The 22,974-nt window shown below is 46.5% G+C and overlaps 1 protein-coding gene across 1 annotated transcript in view; it reads left to right on the forward strand.

The window, feature by feature from the left end:
• LOC141067709 (glutaminase kidney isoform, mitochondrial-like) overlaps nucleotides 1-22,974 on the forward strand; it is a 484,569-nt gene that overhangs the window by 429,724 nt on the left and 31,871 nt on the right. The window contains exon 16 of the mRNA XM_073558128.1: nucleotides 18,168-18,244. Within this exon, the coding sequence (XP_073414229.1) occupies nucleotides 18,168-18,244 (77 nt within the window). The remainder of the gene's footprint in view (nucleotides 1-18,167; nucleotides 18,245-22,974) is intronic.

The raw sequence follows: 22,974 nt of genomic DNA on the forward strand, positions 1-22,974 counted from the left end.
TGCTCCATTCTCCAAATCCGCAGGGGAAAACCGCAAGAAAAAAGGAAGAAATCCGCAGGAAAAATGCAGGTCATTTGACCTGCGGATTTCTTCAATTCTGCGCGGAAAAATCCGCAGGGCAAAAAAGTATATGTGCACTTAGCCTAAATGTATAAAAAAAAAATCGATCCGATTCTCACTCCCGAGAGTCGCACAAGTGTAATTCAAATGTCATGCACGTACAATCCGATTTTTCACACCTAGCATCCGATTTACTTCGGAATGCAGTGCGATTGCTATCCGATTTCAATGCGATTTTAACTTGAGCTTTTACACAGGGAAATTCTCTGTCATTTACACATCGTTTCAAAGGAAATATTCTTCAATATATAGTGCTGTGCAAATTAATTGCACCTGTTCAAAGCAGTTAAAACTGGTTTGAATCACTGACTGGTAACCAACTTATGATTTGAATTAAAAAAATGCTTTGTCCCAATTAATTTGCACAGCACTATATATATATATATATATATATATATATATATATGTTCTGCCTTCTTCCATGTATGAAGCTGTGTGGATTCCAGCATACGGCTTAACCTTTCATCCACTCCTAGAAACAAGACTGTATGGGTGCTTAAGTCTATTATTTATTGGGATGATATGGACAACAATGGGAGATGATAACAGATGGTATAGTAGAACACAGTAGTAGATGAGATCAGAGGTTGTTGAACACAGTTATGGATGATTCAGTAGATTGTTGTACAAAATGTGGATGATTCAGGTAAAAACTACAAGAGACAGATCTTAAATGTTCGCACAGTCAAAACTTATTTGAGAAGTAAGAAGACTTTTTATATACATGGCAATAAAGGAAGTAAGCTCACCTCCTCGCCCTTAAAAAAAAAAACACATAGATCAAGCATTTATACGAAAAATCAAAAACTAAAACTCTCAAACAGTCTCAAACACAGCGGACATAGCACAAGCATTCGTGAAGTTCTACGAAAACCTCTATAACCTGCCTAGACCCCCTTCAATGCTCGATCTTAAGGTAGCAGGGGACAAAATTCTGGACTTCCTTTCCTCACTTAATCTGCCAAAGCTTAAATCTACAGATAAGGATAGGTTACTGGCCCCAATCACAACTCAAGAAATCCTAGAAACCCTCAAATAGATACCAAAGGGCAAATCACCAGGCCCTGATGGTCTCCCGATCATATACTACAAAAAGTTCATTGAAGTCTTGGCCCCACATTTGACTAACTTGTTTAATAAGTTATTAAAAGGCTCTCCCTTGCCCAAACAAGCACTAGAAGCTTTTATAACCATTATACCAAAAGAAGGAAAGAATCCTGAGCTGTGTGGTAGTTATCGCCCCATATCCCTGCTAAACACAGATGTAAAGCTTTGGGCTAAGATTTTGGCTGCCAGAATAAGTGGCCTTCTCCCCAGACTGGTCCACTCTGACCAAACAGGATTTGTAAAAGGGAGGGAGGGAAAAGACAACACAGCCAGGATTTTTCATTCTATTAGCCACGCCCTTAAAACCAAATCCCCTCTAGTCCTTTTATCAACCGACGCCAAAAAGGCATTTGACCGCGTAAATTGGTATTTTATGGAATAAACACTTGAAAAATTTGAGTTTCCCAACATTTTCATCAAAGCTATATTCTCTTTATACTCAGCCCCGTCTGCAAAAATAAAATTCAATGGAGCCTACTCCCAATCCTTTGATATCCGAAACGACACGCAACAGGGCCGACCCCTTTCACCCACCCTTTTTATACTAGTGATAGAAACATTAATCCAAGCGATACGACAAAACCCAGAAATCAAAGGTGTAAAAATTAAACACACAGAGCAGAAATGCGCAGCCTTCACAGACGACCTACTCATTCTCCTTACTGACCCCAAAAAAGCAACACATAATCTAGTTGATCTATTTCACAGATTTAGTGAACTATCAGACTTCAAAATCAACTGGGACTAGTCAGAAGCATTAAATAAATCAGCACCAAAAGAAGTCTCCTTTCTGAAGGGAACCACCTAATTGAAATGGCCTACAAGTCATATCAAATATTTAGAGATCTTTCTAACCAAAAACCCATTTGATCTCAACAGAGAAAATTTTGACAAACTGGTTAAGCCAATTGAAGCACAACTTAAGGCCTATCTATGACCACCCATACTTTTCTTGGATGGGAAGGATAAACATAATTAAAACATATGTGACAGAGTCAGCTATCGCTGAGTCATTTTCTTGAGTGGACCCTCTGGTTCGTGGCACACACCCACCGAGGGTGAGCTGACCTTGTGAGGAACCACAGGAAGTGTCAGGGGCAAGACCCAAGGGGGTGAGCCACCACGACTGCTGGAACCAGACGGCCGGCTCAAGGAAGAAACAATGTGTGTGTGTGTGTATGACGACAAGGGACGTGCAGGAAACAAGACAAGACGTGATTTCAAGGTATCTTCATTAAGGCAACTCAGGGTAACATCAGGTGCAAGATGTGATAACAGAGAAAACACAGCAAGGTGCGTGCGTGAGCATGCCAAGGTCCATGGCGTGGTATGTGCCAGGTGGCACGCCTGGGTACAGGCAAGGGCTCGATGGCATAAGACTTCGGACAGCTGGCAACGATCAACAGGATCAGGGCATCAGGCTGCGGACATCAGCTCCGGACATCAGGCCGCAGTCGTCAAGCTTACGATCTCTGGCAGCGATCGGCAGGTTCCGGGCATCCGGAAGGCAAACCAGGGTTCAGGCAAGGAGGCACGACAGAGCTCCAGACATGGTGCATGTTAGGGAGCACGCCAAGGTCCAAGGCAAAGTTCAAGGCAGGGTGCGTGCTAGGGGCACACCAGGTTCCAAGGCAAGGTGCAAGGCAGGGTGCATGCTAGGGACATGCCAGGGTCCAAGGCAAGGTGCAAAGCAGGGTTCAACACACTAGGCATGGTGCGTGTTTAGGGGACACGCCAGGGTCAGAGTTCAAGGCAAGGTCCTGCGCGTGCCGAAGGACACGCCAGGGTCAGGGTTCAATGCAAGGACCTGCGCGTACCGAGGAACATGCCAGGGTCAGGGTTCAAGGCATAGCCCTGTGCATGCAGGGGGGCACGCCAGGGTCAGGTTCAAGTCAGGAGCCTGCGCGTGCTAGGAGACACGCCAGGGTTCAGGCCAAGGCAAGGGCCTACGCGTGCTAGGAGGCACGCCAGGGTTCAGGCTAAGGCCTGTGCGTGCAAGAGGGCACGACAGGGTACAAGCTAGGACCTGTGCATGCAAGAGGGCACGACAGGGTATAGGCTAGGCCCTGTGCGTGCTAGAGGGCATGACAGGGTACATGGCAAGACCTGCACGTACTTTTACAGAAGCACGGGGAGGTATGCCAAGAAGCAGGCTATGTCCTGCGCGTGCTAAGAGGGTACGCAAAGCACAGTGCAGAGACAGCGTGGGTGCAAGGAAGCACAGAGAGCACGGCTGGGGCACTGGCTAGCTGGTCGGGCTGAGGCACAGACAGACGGGCAAGACTGAGGCGAACCCAGCTGAGGCATAACAGGCGACACAGCTGTCACTGGCCGACGAGCACGGCTGAGGCACAAGCAGGAGGCTAGGGAAGGCCAGGCGCATGCAAAGAGCACATGAAGAAACAAGGCAAGGCGAGAAACTAGGCAAGACAAGGCTAGGCAAGACACAAAGCAAGCAGCGGAACGTAGGCAATAGGACAGAGCCGGGTTACAAGAGAAGAGAAGCGGAGCGTATGCTAGAGCCCAGAGCCGAGTACAGAGACATAGAGCTAGCAGCGGAGCGTAGGCCGAAGCCCAGAGCCGGGTCAAGGCAGAGCCTTGAGACTAGCCAGGAAACGTGCAAGAGAGCACTATAGGACAAAGTCTAGCAGCGGAGCATAGGCCGAAGCCCAGAGCCGGGTCAAGGCAGAGCCTTGAGACTAGACACGAAACATAGAAAGTACTACAAGGCTAAGGATAGCAAAGGCAAGACATGGCGAAACAGGCAAAGGCAGAGAACCGAGGAAGTACTACAAGTCAAAGCATAACAAGGACAAAACATGGCACGAGAGACAACACAAGACATGGCACGGGACAAGAGGCAGAATACAAGCACAGAGCGTGTGCAGAGACGCACTACAGGGCAGAGTGCAGGGGCACAGAATACAGGGAGCGACCAAGCAGCCATGCAGGGAAGCAACAGGATACTCAGGCCCCGACCATTGGAAGGGGCGGTCTGATATAGGGCATTAGCACCTGCACTTCCGGGTCAGGACCAGGAGAGGATTTCGGTTCAGATCCTCCAGAATCATAGAGAGGCTAGCTAGATCAGATTCTGCTGGACCATAGAGAGGATCACATGATCAGGGCCTCCAGGACCATTGAGAGGATTGCTGAATCAGATACTGCTGGACATAGAGAGGTTCACATGTTCAGGGAGTCCAGGACCATAGGGAGGATTGCTGGATGAGATTCTGCTGGATCATAGTGACGATCACAGCAGGCAGAGCAGAGATGGGCGCGCACACAGCAACAGCATGCAGCCATGATGCGAGGTGCACATGCACACTGCTCCACGAGTTACGCAGCACAACAGTCATGAGGTGCACGAGCATACTGCTCCAGGGATCATGCAGCATAATAGTCATGAGGTGCATGTGCACACTGCTCCAGGGGTCATGCGACATAACGGACATGACAGATATAACTGTGAGGTGCACGTGCACACTGCTCCAGGGGTCATGCAGCACACAAGACATGACGGACAAGACAGTTAGGTGCGCGTGCACACTGCTCCAGGGGTCATGCAGCATATCAGACATAGCGGGCATGACAATATATATCACCTAAAATATTATACACAATGAATATGGTACCAATACCGCTCCCCAAAACTTTCTTCACCTCCATCAGGAGAATCATCTCACAATATGTTTGGAAGTTCAAAAAACCAAGGCTTTCTCATAGATTCTTAACTCTCCCAAAGCTATCAGGGGGCTAAAACTTCCCAGATTTCATTTCCTACCATAAAGCCATTCACATCAATAGATGGTTAAAACTTGCATTAGCACATCAAAACCCGTCTCACAACAACCTAGAGCTTCTCCTTGAAAAAAACACACATCAATACATGTGGAACAACTCAACATCCCCTTCACATTTGAAGCTAGACCCAATCACCCTAACTACTTTAAAAGTAAAAAAAAGTAAATCTCTATCCATTTCAGACAACCTTCCCTCATTAATGCCCACAAGTATCATCCCATACCTCCTTAATTCCAATTATACTGACATATTCAACTTATGGCACAATCTTCCATATCAGGCAATCTCGGAGTTAGATATGGGAAGATATCGATATCAGATATCTGGCCTGCGAACGCTCCCATACACCCGGAAAACTTTATACAAAAAGCACATGCTGCTGAAATTTTAAAACAATTTAACACTAAATACACTAAGAGACCAGAGGTTGGTCCTGGATCGAAATGCTGACGAAACTCCCAACACCCACCCCCAAGATACTGTCCAGAATCTACAAAAACATTATATCCCCCTTTGGCTCATCAAAGCCAATTTGTTTACTCTCATGGGAAAGGGAATTGTGCATATCGTTATCTGATTCAGAAGTTCATAAGATTCTAGCTAATTCAAAGGGTTTCTCTAAGTGCACTCTGTTGCAAGAAAACACATATAAAATTCTTACGAGATGTATAGAACGCCTGAGTTTCTACATCATCTTAGATTAACAGAGTTAAAATTGTGTTGGAGATGTGGAATGGGAGTGGACTTGCCCATCCCTAAAAGAATTCTGGTCAGGGGTTAATTAAACGTTAATAGACCTAAAGGGCAGGGTGGCACGGCCGAGACCCACATGCATTTTTCACAGGTTTGCAGTATAACCCGATCTTATTGTCTATCTTACTATTGGAATACCTCTTAAAGATGACAAAAATATTTTTCTTCTCGCTCTCAAATTTGCACCATTGTTTTTAGTTTAATGGTTAACTTGGTTACATAAAAAGTTTTACACTGTTCAGTTATACTCTTAAGCCCTGGTGACATACACTAAGATTGTTAATTGATCTTTCATCTGAACTTCAAATTTCAACTGTATTGTTGCTCCAACTTTTCCTTAATAAAGAAATATATTACAAAAAAAAACTACAAGAGACAGATAATACAGCATGTCAGTACTGGTAGTATACAATACACAAATACTGGCAGGTAATAGCAATGCAGGGTATTATCACAACAGTAGCAATGATATAGGATGCTGTTATCATGCATTATATAGAGCTGATCAATATAACATACCCTGCAGCAAAGAGAAAGATGTCTAAAACACCTAATGGTTGCAAGCTTGAACTGACTGAACAGAGGATGCTTAACTAAAGGATGCTTATAAGAAACATGCAGTGAAACAACATCACAGGAGCTAAGCATGCATTGCAAACATCATGGGGGGGCTGCATTATGGCTGCTAACACAGATGCATAACTCATAATTGCATTAACCTTACCGGAATCCGCTTGTTATAGCAATGGTTTTGCAAAGAACTGAGCTGAGCAGGTGCGAGCTACTCAGGCGATGGCTGGAGAATGGTTACATGATGTTGACCAGGACAGAAAGAAGGGGCGATTCTGAACAATTAACCATTTGGGGAACAGAAAATTCCAAACACATGAATAAAAGAGAAGGGCAACTGATTGACACCTAATGGCCATAGCTGTAACAGCACTTAAAAATATCTAGCTGCACAGAATGGGCAGAACAATATATATATATATATATATATATATATATATATATATATATATACACTCACTGGCCACTTTATTAGGTACACCATGCTAGTAAGGGGTTGGACCCCCTTTTGCCTTCAGAACTGCCTCAATTCTTCGTGGCAGAGATTCAACAAGGTGCTGGAAGCATTCCTCAGAGATTTTGGACCATATTGACATGATGGCATCACACAGTTGGCGCAGATTTGTCGGCTGCACATCCCTGATGCGAATCTCCCGTTCCACCACATCCCAAAGATGCTCTATTGGATTGAGATCTGGTGACTGAGGAGGCCATTTGAGTACAGTAAACTCATTGTCATGTTCAAGAAACCAATCTGAGATGATTCGAGCTTTATGACATGGTGCATTATCCTGCTGAAAGTAGCCATCAGATGTTGGGTACATTGTGGTCATAAAGGGATGGACATGGTCAGCAACAATACTCAGGTAGGCTGTGGCGTTGCAACGATGCTCAATTGGTACCAAGGGGCCCAAAGAGTGCCCAGAAAAAATTCCCCACACCATGACACCACCACCACCAGCCTGAACCGTTGATACAAGGCAGGATGGATCCATGCTTTCATGTTGTTTACGCCAAATTCTGACCCCACCATCCGAATGTCGCAGCAGAAATCGAGACTCATCAGACCAGGCAACGTTTTTCCAATCTTCTACTGTCCAATTTCGATGAGCTTGTGCAAATTGTAGCCTCAGTTTCCTGTTCTTAGCTGAGAGGAGTGGTACCCAGTGTGGTCTTCTGCTGCTGTAGCCCATCTGCCTCAAAGTTCGACGCACTGTGCGTTCAGAGATGCTCTTCTGCCTACCTTGGTTGTAACGGGTGGCAATTTGAGTCACTGTTGCCTTTCTATCAGCTCGAACCAGTCTGCCCATTCTCCTCTGACCTCTGGCATCAACATGGCATTTCCGGCCACAGAACTGCTGCTCACTGGATTTTTTTTCTTTTTCGGACCATTCTCTGTAAACCCTAGAGATGGTTGTGCGTGAAAATCCCAGTAGATCAGCAGTTTCTGAAATTCTCAGACCAGCCCTTCTGGCACCAACAATCATGCCACGTTCAAAGGCACTCAAATCACCTTTCTTCCCCATACTGATGCTCGGTTTGAACTGCAGGAGATTGTCTTGACCATGTCTACATGCCTAAATGCACTGAGTTGCTGCCATGTGATTGGCTGATTAGAAATTAAGTCTTAACACACAGTTGGACAGGTGTACCTAATAAAGTGGCCAGTGAGTGTATATATATATATATATATATACAGCTCTGGCAAAAATTTAAGAGACCACTGCAACATTTTCAGTTTGTCTGATTTTTCTATTTATAGGTATTTTTTTCAGTAAAATGTAAATTGCTCTTTTATTCTATAAATTACTGATAACATGCCTCTGAATCTCCAAGCATTAAATTGTGTATTTATTTTCAGACAATGAGAAATGATCAAAATAACAAAAAAATGCAATGCTTGCAGACCTCAAATAATGCTAAGAAAACAAGTTCATAATCATTTAGAAACAACAATACTAATGTTTTAACTCAGGTAGAGGTCAGAAATCAATATTTTGTAGAATAACCATGATTTTTAATCACAGCTTACCTGCGTCTTGGCATGCTTTCCACCAGTCTTTCCCACTGCTTTTGGGTGACCTTATGCCATTCCTGGTACAAAAAAATAAGCAGTTCTTCTTTGTTTGATGGCTTGTGACTATCCATCTACCTCTTGATTACATTCCAGAGGTTTTCATTGGGGTTCAGGTCTGGAGTTGGGCTGGCCATGACAGGGATTTGATATGGTGGTCCTTCATCCACACACTGATTGACCTAGCTGTGTGGCATGACGCATTGTCCTGCTGGAAAAACCAGTCCTCAGAGTTGGGCAACATTGCCTGAGCAGAAGGAATCAATTGTTTTTCCAGGATAACCTTTTATGCGGCTTGATTCATACGTCCTTCGCAGAGATTAACCTGCCCAATTCCAGCCTTGCTGAAGCATCTCCAGATCATCACCGATCCTCCACCAACTGTCACAGTGGGTGCACGACATTGTGACTTGTATGCCTCTCCAGGTCTCCGTCTAACCATTAGATGACCAGGTGTTGGGCAAAGCTGAAAATTAGACTCATCAGAGAAGATTACCTTACTCCAGTCCTCTATGGTCCAATTCTTATGGTCTTTGGCAAACTTCAGCCTTGCCCTCATTTGCTTCTCATTGATGAAAGGCTTTTTTCTACCTTTACATGACTTGAGCGCTGCCTCTAGGAGCCTGCTACAAACTGTTCTTGCCATGCACTTCACCCCAGCTGCCATTTGCATTCCTTTTGTAGGTCACTTGATGTTATTCTGCAGTTGCAGAATGACATTCTAATAAGATGACAGTCATCCGGGTCAGTGGAGAGTCGTTTTCGCCCTCTTCCGGTCTGTAGCTTTGTTGTCCCGAATGTCTGCTGCTTGAACCAGTTGTAATGGCCTGCCGTATTAGAAATTTTACAGATGGAGGCAACATGACGCTCACTGTATCCCTCTTCTAGTAAAGCCAATATTGAGCCCTTCTTTTCCTCACTGAAGACTTTTATTTTCAACTCCTTTGGCATGGTTAAAAGTTATTTTTCATTCGTATTACTTTTTGGATATTACAAGCAGTTGTTTTGCTATCCAGCTTGTCCTGTTTGAAAGAGGATTGTGAACACCACAGAAGGGTTTTTTATACTTTCCTTTGTTAAATAAGATTTGGTTCAGGCGATCACCTAATCAGAAGCAGATTAAGTAGAATGTGGTGTGCTCTGGTTGGAATTCAACTGACGCTGGAATGGAATGGCTGTCAGACATGTAGAGAAGCTGATTTTTTAAAACTGTGCAGTGGTCTCTTAATTTTTGCCATAGCTGTATGATATATATATATATATATATATATATATATATATGTCTATGTATATATGTGTGTATGTATGTATCACCAACCAATCACGAAGCATCTTTCATTTCACCAGAGCTGTTTAAAAGAAGCTGAGCTGTTATTGGTTGCTATGAGCAACAGTTTTCCCACTCCACAACACCTCAGCAGACACTGACCGAGTGGGAGAAATCTAGCATCCCCAGGAACATAAGCTCCCAGCCATTGTCTGCCCCCCAGAAAGGAGCAGAGAGCACATGACAGAAATGAATCACCCCCTCCTATGCCCATATACCCATCACACATCCTCCATCCCATAGGCACATCTTCCCTCTTAAAGGGATCTCCGTTATGGAAGTTAGGGCAAATCCACTCAGCGCTCTGATTCTGACCCCAGGCTTCTATTAAAGGGATCATTGGTATGGAAGTTAGGGCAATTCCACTAAGTGCTCTGGTTCTGACCCCAGGCCTCTCTTAAAGGGATCCCCAGTATGGAAGTTTGGATCGTTCCACTCAGCTCTGTCGTTCTGACGCCAGGGTCTCTTAAAGGGATCATTGGTATGGAAGTTAGGGCAATTCCACTAAGCGCTCTGGTTCTGACCTCAGGCCCCTCTTAAAGGGATCCCCGGTATGGAAGTCAGGGCAAATCGCTCAGCGTTCTGATTCTGACCCCAGGCTTCTATTAAAGGGATCATTGGTATGGAAATCAGGGCAAATCCATCCAGCACTTTGGTTCTGACCCCAGGCCTCTCTTAAAGGGATCCCCGGTATAGAAGTTAGGGCAATTCCACTCAGTGTCCTGGTTCTGACCCCAGGCTCTCTTAAAGGGATCCTCGATATGGAAGTCAGGGCAATTGCCTTCAAATTGTAACAACCCTGCTGGCATCGCTGCATGGCCTCCCATCCCCCACTCACCAACTTACTCACTGCTCCAGGTCATGCTGTGATTTCTCTCTGCCGCCAGCTCCTTGCCTTGTTTCCTGTCTGCTATGTTCATGTTTCCTGACTCTGTGTATAGGGGGGTGGCGCCTGAACTCTCTGCTTCTTATGGAGTCAGGGTGCACCTGTCTAATGTGTCCCTGACCAATTACCTAGAGCCCGCTACTATTTAGGGCTGCCCCACCCACTGGAACATTGCCTGAGCAATGTCTAAACTCAGTTAGTGTTTTGCTGCTGAGTAAGCGAGGCCCTGTTCTGTGTTTCTCCTTCTCTGGAGGCTACACTCCTAGCTTTGTCTTGTGCCTGCCTGTCCGCCCTCCAGGAGGAGGTATATCCTGGTCTCTGTGCTATAGCTCCTGATCTTGTCTTGCCTAGTACCTCCGTCCACCCTCCAGGAGGCAGAATATCCTAGTCCTTGAGTCTTTGTCCCTGTACTTTGTCTGAAATCTGTCCTACCCCTGCCTCCTTGTCATTGGCTTCTTTCCCTGCTGTGTCTTTCCTTGTGTCCTCCCTGTCTGTGCTCTGCACCTTTGCAGCTCTGCCTGCTCTGCACACTTGCAGCTCCGCCTGCTCTGCACCCTTGCAGCTCCGCCTGTTCTGCACTCTTGCAGCTCCGCCTGCTCTGCACCCTTGCAGATCCGCCTGCTCTGCACCCTTGCAGATCCGCCTGCTCTGCACCCTTGCAGATCCGCCTGCTCGGCACCCTTGCAGATCCGCCTGCTCGGCACCCTTGCAGACCTGCCTGCTTGGCACCCTTGCAGCTCCACCTGCTCTACACTCCTGCGGCTCCGCCTGCTCTGCACTCCTGTGGGTCCGCCTGCTCTGCACTCCTGCGGCTTCGCCTGCTCCGCACTCCTACGGCTCCGCCTGCCCCACAGTCCTGCGGCTCCTCCTTCTCTGCACTCCTGTGGCTCCGCCTACTCTGCACTCCTGCGGCTCCTCCTGCTCCGCACTCCTGTTGCTCCACCTACTCCGCACTCCTGCTGCTCCGCCTACTCTGCACTCCTGCAGCTCAGTTCTTAACCTGCTTTGTCATACTCCACTCTCCTGTTAATACCCGTACCTGCTCCTCCTGTGTGAACAGGTCCAAACCTGTTCCATCATACTTCACTTCTTCCTGCCTTTACCTTTCCTGCTGGTACTTGCACCTGCTACTCATACCATGCCAGCCTGCCCTGTGTCTCATCCGTGCCAGCCTGCCCTGTGTCTCGTCTGTGCCAGCCTGCCCTGTGTCTCGTCCGTGCCAGCCTGCCCTGTGTCTCGTCCGTGCCAGCCTGCCCTGTGTCTCGTCCGTGCCAGCCTGCCCTGTGTCTCGTCCATGCCAGCCTGCCCTGTGTCTCGTCCGTGCCAGCCTGCCCTGTGTCTCGTCCGTGCCAGCCTGCCCTGGGTCTCGGCCGTGCCACCCTGCCCTGTGTCTCAGCCGTGCCACCCTGCCCTGTGTCTCAGCCGTGCCTGCCTGGGTACCTGCCGTACCCACCTGCCTGCCTGTCACTCGCACCTGACCAAGTGTCCTGTCCCCGAGTGGGATCAGCAGTCACAGCCAGACACCACCCTGGAGTGGCAGCTGCATGCCGAACAACCCTGACCTCACCATTGGAGGCTCCAGAGAAGACCAAGGCAGCTGTCTTAGTCACGCCCCTTCCAGGGTAGTCTGGTCTGTGGCACAGTGGGGCCACAACCCCCGGTTCGCGCCAACCCACCAAGGCTCGAGCGTGACACATGCTCTGGTAATGACCCCAGGCTCTCTTAAAGGGATCTCCTGTATGAAAGTTAGGGCAAATCCCTCAGCGCTCTGATTCTGACCCCAGGATTCTATTAAAGGGATCATTGGTATGCAAGTCAGGGCAATTCCACTCAGCTCTCTGGTTCTGACCCCAGCCTTTCTTAAAGGGATCATTGGTATGAAAGTTAGGGCAATTCCACTCAGTTCTCTGGTTCTGACCCCAGGCCCCTCTTAAAGGGATCCCAAGTATAAAAGTGAGGACAAATTCTTTCTGCGCTTTGGTACTGACCCCAGGCCTCTCTTAAAGGGATCTCCGGTATGGAAGTTAGGGTAAATCCCTCAGCGCTCTGATTCTCACCCCAGGCTTCTATTAAAGGGATCATTGGTATGTAACTCAGGGCAAATCCACTCAGCGCTCTGGTTCTGAAGCCAGACCTCTCTTAAAGGGATCCCTGGTGTGGAAGTTAGGACCATTCCACTCAGCGCTCTGGTTCTGACCCCAGGCTGACCGGATGATGTGGGATATTAGGGGTTGTAGTCCGGTGGCTCTGGCTGATGGGATGATGTGGGATATTAGGAGTAGTAGTCCAGTGGCTCTGGCTGATGGGATGATGTGGGATATTAGGGGTAGTAGTCCGGTGGCTTTGACGGAATGATGTGGGATATTAGGGGTTGTAGTCCGGTGGCTTTGACGGGATGATGTGGGATATTAGGGGTAGTAGTCCGGTGGCTCTGGCTGATGGGATGATGTGGGATATTAGTGGTAGTAGTCCGGTGGCTCTGGCTGATGGGACGATGTGGGATATTAGTGGTAGTAGTCCGGTGGCTCTGGCTGATGGGACGATGTGGGATATTAGTGGTAGTAGTCCGGTGGCTCTGGCTGATGGGATAATGTCATAATCCATTTTTTTGATCTGTCAGTTTGGGCTGCTTGCATATTAAACCTTTTTTCCTTTCAGGCCATCGGGGGTTAATATCAGTTTCCCCCCCGGTGGCCGCTGGTGTTATTGCATGTTTAATTAGTCTGCTGGAGACCCCTCTAACCTTCCTACATAAGGTCACCTGGTACACCAGCTAGCTGTTGGTAATACAGTTCATTTGGAAACCAACCGTGGTGAAGACTGGACCTATCTGGAGTAGTGGTGATGCTGCTGAAGAGAGGAGCTATCGGGAGTAGTGAAGCATCAGCTGAATGTGGTCAAGTGGCTAACTCTGCTGTTCTGGAGCATTGCAGCAGAGCAAGCTAAGTTTTGTTTTTTAGTTGCTTTAACCCTGTGGCGTCTGTTTTATCCTTCCTTTCGTGTTATTGGTGCAGTACACTTTTTTCCCTGTCTCACCTTCTGGGGAGGGGTTTGGGGGGGTTTAGCTCAGGGCTAAACAGAAGATAGGGTCAGGTCGGGGACTTGGGCCTCACTACCATCAAGTGTACCTCAAGTTAAGGAAAAAGTCAGGGCACCTCCTTAGCCTGAAGGGCAGTTCAGGGGCCCAGGTTCCACGTCTCCTGTTTTTTCCCTACTGCCCCGTGACATTATTACCGACCTCAAATTTTTTCCTGGTGAGCCGTGGCCCTAATGCAGACCTGTGTGCTTCAGACCCTCACTGAGGAGCGTGGCGTGCTGCGTGATGTGGTGGAGCAGCAGCTGCAGCAGTTGGTGGGGTTCGGAGCCTCAGCTCAGGTTCAGGCTCAACCAGAACCCAAGTTATCTCTCCCAGACAGGTTTTCTGGAGGGAGAGATAATTTTGTTTTTTCAGGAGGCCTGCAAGCTACACTTCAGGCTCCACCCCCGTTCATTAGGGAGTGAGGAACAGCGGGTGGGATTCATCATATCTCTCCTTAAAGGTGATCCCAATCCTGGGCCTTCTCCCTGCCGGCCGATTCACCATCTCTACTGTCGGTGGACGAGTTTTTTGCGGCTTTGGCGAATTTGCCCCCTGTAGTCCTTGCTAGGGAGGAGGACTCATTGGTGCAGTCGAACGAGCCCAGGCAGGTGGGAGGAGTTGGTTCCCCAATGGTGCTGCCTGCGGTTTGTCGTGGTTTGGGGGCATGTTTTAGCTGTGGGCAGACTGGTCATTTTATGAGGGTCTGCCCGGCTTGCGCCAAAACTTCCATACCACCTAAGAAACCGCGTCCCCCTGGTCGTGTGGAGGGAGGCGACCAGGGAGTGTATATATTTCCTCCATTTTCCCCCTTCCAGTGTACTTTGTCAGCAGAAGTGGTGATTGGCGGGGTACCTGAGGGCATACCAGTGTTTGTCAACAGTGGAGCGGGAGTCAATCTGGTGGACGCTCACTTTGTCCAGACCCATAGCCTGAGGTGTAGGACGCTGGCAAAACCCCTAAGCGTCCAGGCCATTGACTCTGTCCCACTGAGCCAGGGGAGGTTGACCCAAGTCATGGAAAATATACATCTGCGTATAGGGACTCATCATGTAGAGTCCCTGTCATGCTACATCTTGGGGGTAATGCCATCACCTATCGTTTTAGGCCTCCCTTGGTTGGAAAAAAACCCGGTGATAGATTGGTGGTCCAGGGAAGTAGTCCGCTGGGGTCAGTCGTGTGAGGGCTGCTGCCCGGGGGCTACTGTCTCTGCCATCATCCTACAACCATCCCCTTCTTCTCCAATGGGGGCAGCAGAGGTGCTGCCAGGGAGTAGGGGCAAGTCTCAACCCTCACCATTTGCCAACCCTGAGAGGCAGAGTCCTCATAGGAGGAGGGGTCGGAGGAGGGTGGTGAGTCCCTCTCTTAATTGTGGGGGTGTGAGTGTTGTGACACAGGGGGACGCCTCTGTTGTTAGTTCCTTAAAGAGTTCACTTTCTTGTGGAAAACGTGTGCATGGCAATAAATGTTCAGGTCTGGACCTGTGTGTGCACAAGTATGTATGGGTGTCCACCAAAAACATCCGGTGGAAGTGTGCTGCTGGGGTCTGGAGTTTTCGGGTGATCGGGCCATATCGGGTTTCGGCCATCCTCGGCCTGGGGACTTACCAGCTGGAGTTACCCCGAGTAATGCCCATTCACAACTCGTTCCCCAGGTCGGCGCTCTGGAGATTTGTGGTGCCTCCAAAGCTTACATTGCCACTTCGATCTGCCCACATTTGCCATAAACCTGAGAGTCAGGTAGTTGCTGAGGTGAACTCTGGTGGATCTAGGCATCCTCACTGTAGGTGGTTTTCCGGTGAGGTGCAGTGTTGAGGGTTCTGAGGCCCCTCATTGTAAGGGGGATACTGTCATGATCCATTTTTTGGATCTGTCAGTTTGGGCTGCTCGCATATTAAACCTTTTTTCCTTTCAGGCCATCGGGTTAATATCAGTTTTCCCCCGGTGGCCGCTGGTGTTACTGCATGTTTAATTAGTCTGATGGAGACCACTCCCACCTTCCTATATAAGGTCACCTGGTACACCAGCTAGCTGTTGGTAATACAGTTCATTTGGAAACCAACCGTGGTGAAGACTGGACCTACCTGGTGCAGAGGGGGGTTCAGCTTATCTGGAGCAGTGGTGATTCTGCTGAAGAGAGGAGCTATCAGGAGTAGTGGTGCTTCAGCTGAATGTGGTCAAGTGGCTAACTCTGCTGGCCAGGAGCATTGTAGCAGAGCAAGTCAAGTTTTGTTTTTTAGTTGCTTTAACCCCGTGGCATCTATTTTATCTTTCCTTTTGTGTTATTGGTGCAGTACACTTTTTTCCCTGTCTCACCTCCTGGGGAGGGGTTGGGGGGGGTTTAGCTCAGGGCTAAACATGATAGGGACAGATCGGGGACTTGGGCCTCACTACCATCAAGTGTACCCCCAAGTTAAGGAAAGTCAGGGCACCTCCTTAGCTTGAGGGGCAGTTCAGGGGCCCAGGTTCTACGTCTCCTGTTTTTTCCCTACTGCCCGTGACAGATAATGTGGTATATTACGGATAGTAGTCTGGTGGCTCTGGCTGACGGGACAATGTGGGGTAGTAGTCCGGTAGCTCTGTCTGACAGGATGATGTGGAATATTATAGTGAATGTGGCTATGTGGAGTGGAAGGGGCTATACACTCAGCTTTATACATTTAGATATAATCATTATAATTTGTTATAACTAACCGTAGTTAGTTACTATGCCCGGGCAACGCCGGGCTATTCAGCTAGTATAATAATATTATATATATATATATATATATATATATATATATATATATATATATATATTATATATATATATATAATGCTGCTCAAAAAATAAAGGGAACACTAAACAATACATTGTATTGTTTAGTGTTCCCTTTATTTTTTTTGAGCAATATATAATTTATATGTTATATATAAATATATTTTATATGTGTGTATTGTAGGGATTCGCTCTGGTAGGTAATGGCAGGGCTGCAGTAAGGAGGCAACACACAGGCTTAAAGTCCAATTTCAGTGGTTTGATGTCCCGTTGCAAACAGCCGATTAACAGAAAGTAAAGAAAAACATAAATATACTCCAGCTTGGAGAACCACTGGTCCCAGACTCACTGCTTAACTAAGCAGCTGCCAGGTCTGCGGCATCCGCCAGGTGCCATTCCCAGGGTTCTTGAGAGTCTTCTGCTATAGTCCTGCAGCACGGGGATCCTGTATTCAAGTTCAGGCTAAGTCCAGCCAAGTTCCTGTAACTTCCAGACACACTCACCATGTGCCAAACACCAACCTCCATTACATAGCCCATAACCCCTCCCACAAGTGAGGTAGACATCACATGGGCTGACCACGTGAACATGACATCATCGCAGGTCCTGTCTTTAGGGAAAAACCCGGCCAAACATTAATCTGCTGGGAGAAATGTATCTCCCATCCAGTAAAACACCCTTTACTGTACCACAGTATATATATAAGTTTTATATATATATATGTGTGTGTGTGTGTTTTGAAGAATGTTTTTTTCACGATGTGTAAAGGACAGAACTGCTGTGTGTAAAAGCTCATGTTAAAATTGCATAAACATGTCATACAGATGTTCCGTTTAAAAATGGCACAGAAATCGCATGACACTTGTATGGCACTCGTCCATTTTTTCGGTCCGGAAATCTGACCTTTTTTTTTTCTCGCAGATGGGTATGAGCCCTAATATTGAGAATTATCTTCTCCATTTTGGGGTTTTTGCCTTCCTCTGGATCAGTATGTCAGGGTGTAGGTTGAACTCCTATTGACTTTTGTGCACCTGAAACTTAAAACTATGATAAATAGAGTAAAAAGTGATCCAAAAGTGTTATGTATCACAAAATGGTAATATTAACTCATCATGTAAAAAGCAAGAGCTCAAACAGCTCTGTGAATAAAAAAATGACATTACTATGGTGACATGGCTGCCGATAAGGGATCAACTTGCATTAATGTGCACAGATATGACGGGACCTGACCAGCAGAAGACAGGGAACGATGGGCAATTCTAAATTGAGTGTATGAGAGAATTTAATCTTTTAGCCACCAATCACAATAATATGATACAAAGCACATTTCATTTTTATTGAAGCCCCTTAAAATGCAAATATGTTTCATTGAAGCCCTCAGACCAAAAGAAGTTGTGCACCTCTGAACTAACAGTAATCATGATGATCATGTCAAAATATTTTTTCGCAGCATTAAATGGAAAATCAATGTGCTTTTTGCAGTTGCAGAATAGATGCTAGAACGCTTGTGAATCTAGTCGAGACTGAACCGATAAATAATCAAAGCATAGTTCCACAAACAAGAGTACACATTATCAGTCACATATATAAAAAAAATGCTAATTTAATCCAGATCTCAGATCAAAATTAGAACCCTAAATTGGTTCAATCAGCAGATCAGACCTCAAACTTGACTGTTGCATATGTTCGCTAGGTTTGCCCTGTCAGCAATGGACATGGAACAACGTGACTATGACTCACGCACAGCATTGCATGTCGCATCCGCAGAAGGTAAGTTATGTTATTTATAATACTATGTATCTTTGAGAACATAAATAAGGCATATACTGTATAGAGTCATTTTACCAACATTGTTCTGCATTTTTATGGGATGTGAATGAACTAACAAAATGAAAGCTCATTTGCAGCATTGTAGTTAGAGGGGATGGCCAGTGACGAGAAGTTAAAACCTACTGCTGCACCGCTCTCCATTTATTCCCCATTCTAACATGGAAGTACGGTACGTGAAGTACCCATTCTGATGGTCAGTGAAGGCCGCAGGGGTTAGATCTCCACCATCCTATATATTGATAGGTGATAACCAGTGGCGTAACTACAAAGTTATGGGCCCCGGTGCAAACTTTCAAATGGTGCCCCCCCATGCCAAAATACACGCACATCTACCTTGTACACGCGTGGCTCCACTCCATACACTCCGTACACCTCATTCACACGCGGATCCGCTCCGTACACCACGTACACACGCGGCTCCGCTCCTACACCTCGTACACACGCGGCTCCGCTCTGTACACCTCGTACACTTGCGGCTCCGCTCCGTACACCTCGTACATACGCGGCTCCGCTCCGTACACCTCGTACACACGCGTCTCCGCTCCGTACACTTCGTACACACGCGGCTCTGCTCCGTACACACGTGGCTTCGCTCCGTACACCTCGTACACACACGGCTCCGCACACCTCGTACTCACACGGCTCAACACACTGCTCCACTCCGTACACCTCCTACACACATGGCTTCGCTCCGTCCAAAATTGTACACACACGGCTCCGCTCTGTACACCTTGTACACACATGGCTCCGCTCCGTACACCTACACACACGGCTCCGCTCCATCCAAAATTGTACACACACGGCTCCGCTCTGTACACCCTGTACACACATGTCTCCGCTCTGTTCACCTCCTACACACACACGCCTCTGCTCCGTCCATAATTGTACACACACGACTCCGCTCTGTACACCTTGTACACACACAGCTCTGCTACGTACACCTCCTACACACACGGCTCTGCTCTGTCCAAAATAGTACACACATGGCTCTGCTACATCCACACTGTAAACCCCTCCTGACCCCACACATAAACTTTGCCTCATCCAGCACCATGACGCACAGCAGAGTCCTGCAGACACCGAATCCCCTGATCATGTGACCCCTGACTCCTCCCCTCCTGTAACCTCATCACAGGTCCTGTGCGCACATTGGAGAAAACAGCCTAGCGACGGGCTGCTATCAGTGTGGTGGGTCTCTGTGGGAGGTCGAGTATGAGGTGCATGGGGGGCGTGGTGGCTCAGTGCAGTGCGGGACGTGGGTGTGGGGTTAAAAAATGAGACTGTCCTGCGAGAATCGGGACGATTGGGAGATATGCCTGCTGGGCCCCTGACTCCCCCCAGGTCTGGTCACAGTGGCGACTCCTGCAACCGTGGTAGTTACGCCCCTGGTGATAGCTTCTCGTCACCTTACAACCCCTTTCAGTAAACTTTTTAACTCTGCCTATTTTATTACTTACTACACATCGTACAGTTATTGAACTCAGCTGAAGTAGTGGGTGCAAGCCTAGTGATTGGCTGCAGCAGTTACTTGTGTGTACTTGTGAGGTCACTGCTGCAGTCTGTCGGCAAGGACAGGGGGGCAGCAGTGGAGAGGCTCTGCTTAACCTGTAGTAAGTGAATAAAGTTTTATGTCTCCATGTCTAGAGAACAAAAACGCTTTTCTTGGAGAACCCTCTTAACGAGGACCTTGTCACCAAATATTTCATGTTGAACTGGACAATTGATGTAATATTCGATGCAGAGAAGAATAACCTTTTTTTTTAAATGTTGTCTGTCCATTGCAGAGATGTTAGGAATCAAAGTATGTGGCACTAAACAGTTCTTTTTTTAAGTTCCAGTGGGCATTACGAGAGAGATTTCACTGGAGGCGTATTCTTATTCCTCTTTTTGACGCCGACCAATGATGAAAGTGCTGATCTTGTGCTGTGTGGAACAGGACAACCTGGAGCGAAGCCTTTCTCCCTGGGGCGTACATTCACGCCTTTTCTGCACAGCACACAATCTGAGCATTTGTTTCTTCATGGAAATCCGTCTACTGAAGGTCTAATGTAGATCAAAACATCATATTTCTGGATTGCACCATTAAAACTTTGTATCTTCTACACCATAAGGAGTGCCAGTTATTTTTCTTTTTTTGGTGCCCTTCATGTGCATCCACAGATTCTGTATACCCTTTACACCATAGCTGACCAATCATAATCAGGCAGTAACAGCAGTAAATAGCTTACAGCAGGCTTTGTGTGATCCATGCATTGACAATAAATCTTCTGTCCTCACTGCAGTGTGAATACATGAGCGCAGACATGTGTGTTATTATCTGACAGTTTTTATCTCACACCTCCAGCAGTCAATGTGGGGGGACGGGCAGTGCAGCAGAATTGGGTCACATTATAAGCACTCTTAGTAGCTCTTCTTTCATAGTGCTGACAGCTCTACCAATCATAAGCAGGCATCTACATACAAGGGGAAAAGGACATGCCCCCAATATAGCTTAGAACAGGCTCTGTGTGAAGCATATTGACAATCTGCTTTCTACATAATAAATAGTGATTACATGTACTGAAACACACCAGACCTCAGTATTATTCAGCAGTCAGCGTGGGGGTATTTGCAGTACAGCAGAGCTGGCAGCACTACACTTGCTTTGGCAATACTAATGTGTATTTGGTCCTGACAATAAATCTAATTGATTATAAATTTGATAGGAGAGCTGCTAGAAGTTTTTGCAGTGAGACTCAGCTTCTACAGTACCGCATGACCCCCCACACTGACTGCCAGTGATGAGAGCGGAGAGCTGTCAGTTAATCACACGTCACCACACTGCAGTGAGAAGAACAGACTGTTTATCAATACATTTCTCTCATTAAGCTTGTTCTAAGCTTTTGTGGGAGCATGTTGTTCTTTGCCCAGTGTATTGCTTCCTATGATTGGTCAGCGTCAGCAGAAGTACAAACCCCCAATGAAATTTGTCAGATATTTTTACTTGGTGTTCTGATGGCAGGAGGATACGTTAGCTGACGCATCCAGGAAAGCCTGTAACTAAGATTTGGACCTGTAATCCATCAGCGCCTCCCTGTGGTCACATGCTACATAACACAGTAAATGCTCCCTATCTATACCCTATCCTTGAACTACACTTGTGACTGTATGCCTGTATATTGTTCTTGTGAACTTATACCTGTATATTTTTAGTGCGCCTTTTCGGCAATTAAATATAAAATTAATCTTGGGCTGCTCTTTTATCTCGATCCATGAATCCCCATGTCCGCACGTTCTGGTTAATCTATCTATCTCTTCTCACTCAGTCCAGCATTCAACCTCTGTTCTATGTTGCAATGGGAGCATAAATAACACCCTGAGGCAGACCACACACCCCGTTTCATACTCGCTGCCATCACTCACCGAACACATGGGTGATGAGTAGTACTACTATATACCAATCACCAGGATCACACACTCTAAGGCTATGGATTCTTTAGCGCATACAAGATTCAAACTTATTAAAGTTTTAAGCTTTAAATAGAAAAGGTACAGTGCTTACACTAAAAGGATATAAAAAAATCTGGAAATAAAAAGTGAAATACAAATATGCAAAACAGTTGAAAAAAAAAAAAAAGGGAGAAAACTTACAGAAATATCTAAACTTTGCAGTCTGGCATTCTGCTCCCTGAGGGGGAGATGAATATGGAATGGCTCACACCAGCTTCGCTGTCACTCAGTCTGTGTCTGATATTTGTCTGATATCTTCCCTCACGTAATCTCCGGTCCTCCCAAGACCTCCTTCTCTCCTCCACACTTATTCGCTCCTCACCCAACCGCCTCCAAGACTTCTCCCGAATATCCCTCATCCTCTGGAATTCTGTGCCCTAACACATCCGACAGGAGAAGTCCCAGAAGACTGGAGAAGAGCAAATGTTGTTCCTATCTTCAAAAAGGGGAAGAAGGTGGACCCAGGCAACTATAGGCCAGTGAGTCTGACTTCTATACCAGGAAAGATCTTTGAACAAATTATTAAACAACATGTATGTCAGTACCTGGATAAGAATGAAGTGATTAAACAGAGTCAGCATGGGTTTGTAACTAATAAGTCATGTCAGACTAACTTAATTTCCTTCTATGACGGAATCACTTATTGGGTGGATCAAGGAAATGCTGTAGATATAGTATATCTTGACTTCAGCTAAGCATTTGACAAAGTATCTCATACAATCCTTATTGAAAAAATGACTAAGTATGGAATGGACAAGGCAACTGTTAGGTGGATTCATAACTGGCTTAGTGATCGGACCCAAAGAGTGGTCGTAAATGGCTGCACATCCAGTTGGAAGAATGTCTCAAGTTTGGTACCACAGGGCTCTGTCCTGGGCCCTGTATTGTTCAACATCTTTATCAACGATTTAGATGAAGGAATTGAGGGTAAACTGATTAAATTTGCTGATGACACAAAGCTAGGAGGGATAGCTAATACTAGAGAAGAAAGAGAGAGGATTCAAAAAGATATAAATAAACTGGAGCAGTGGGCAGCAACTAACAGAATGGTTTTTAACAGGGAAAAATGCAAAGTACTACATCTGGGCAATAAAAATCAAAAAAGCATATACAGAATGGGAGGAATAGGGCTAAGCAACAGCACATGTGAAAAAGACTTGGGTATACTAATAGATAACAGA

The sequence above is a fragment of the Dendrobates tinctorius genome, unplaced genomic scaffold, assembly GCF_039654945.1.
Source record: "Dendrobates tinctorius isolate UK_male_01 unplaced genomic scaffold, ASM3965494v1 ptg000254l, whole genome shotgun sequence".
In the NCBI taxonomy this organism is placed as follows: Eukaryota; Metazoa; Chordata; class Amphibia; order Anura; family Dendrobatidae; genus Dendrobates; species Dendrobates tinctorius.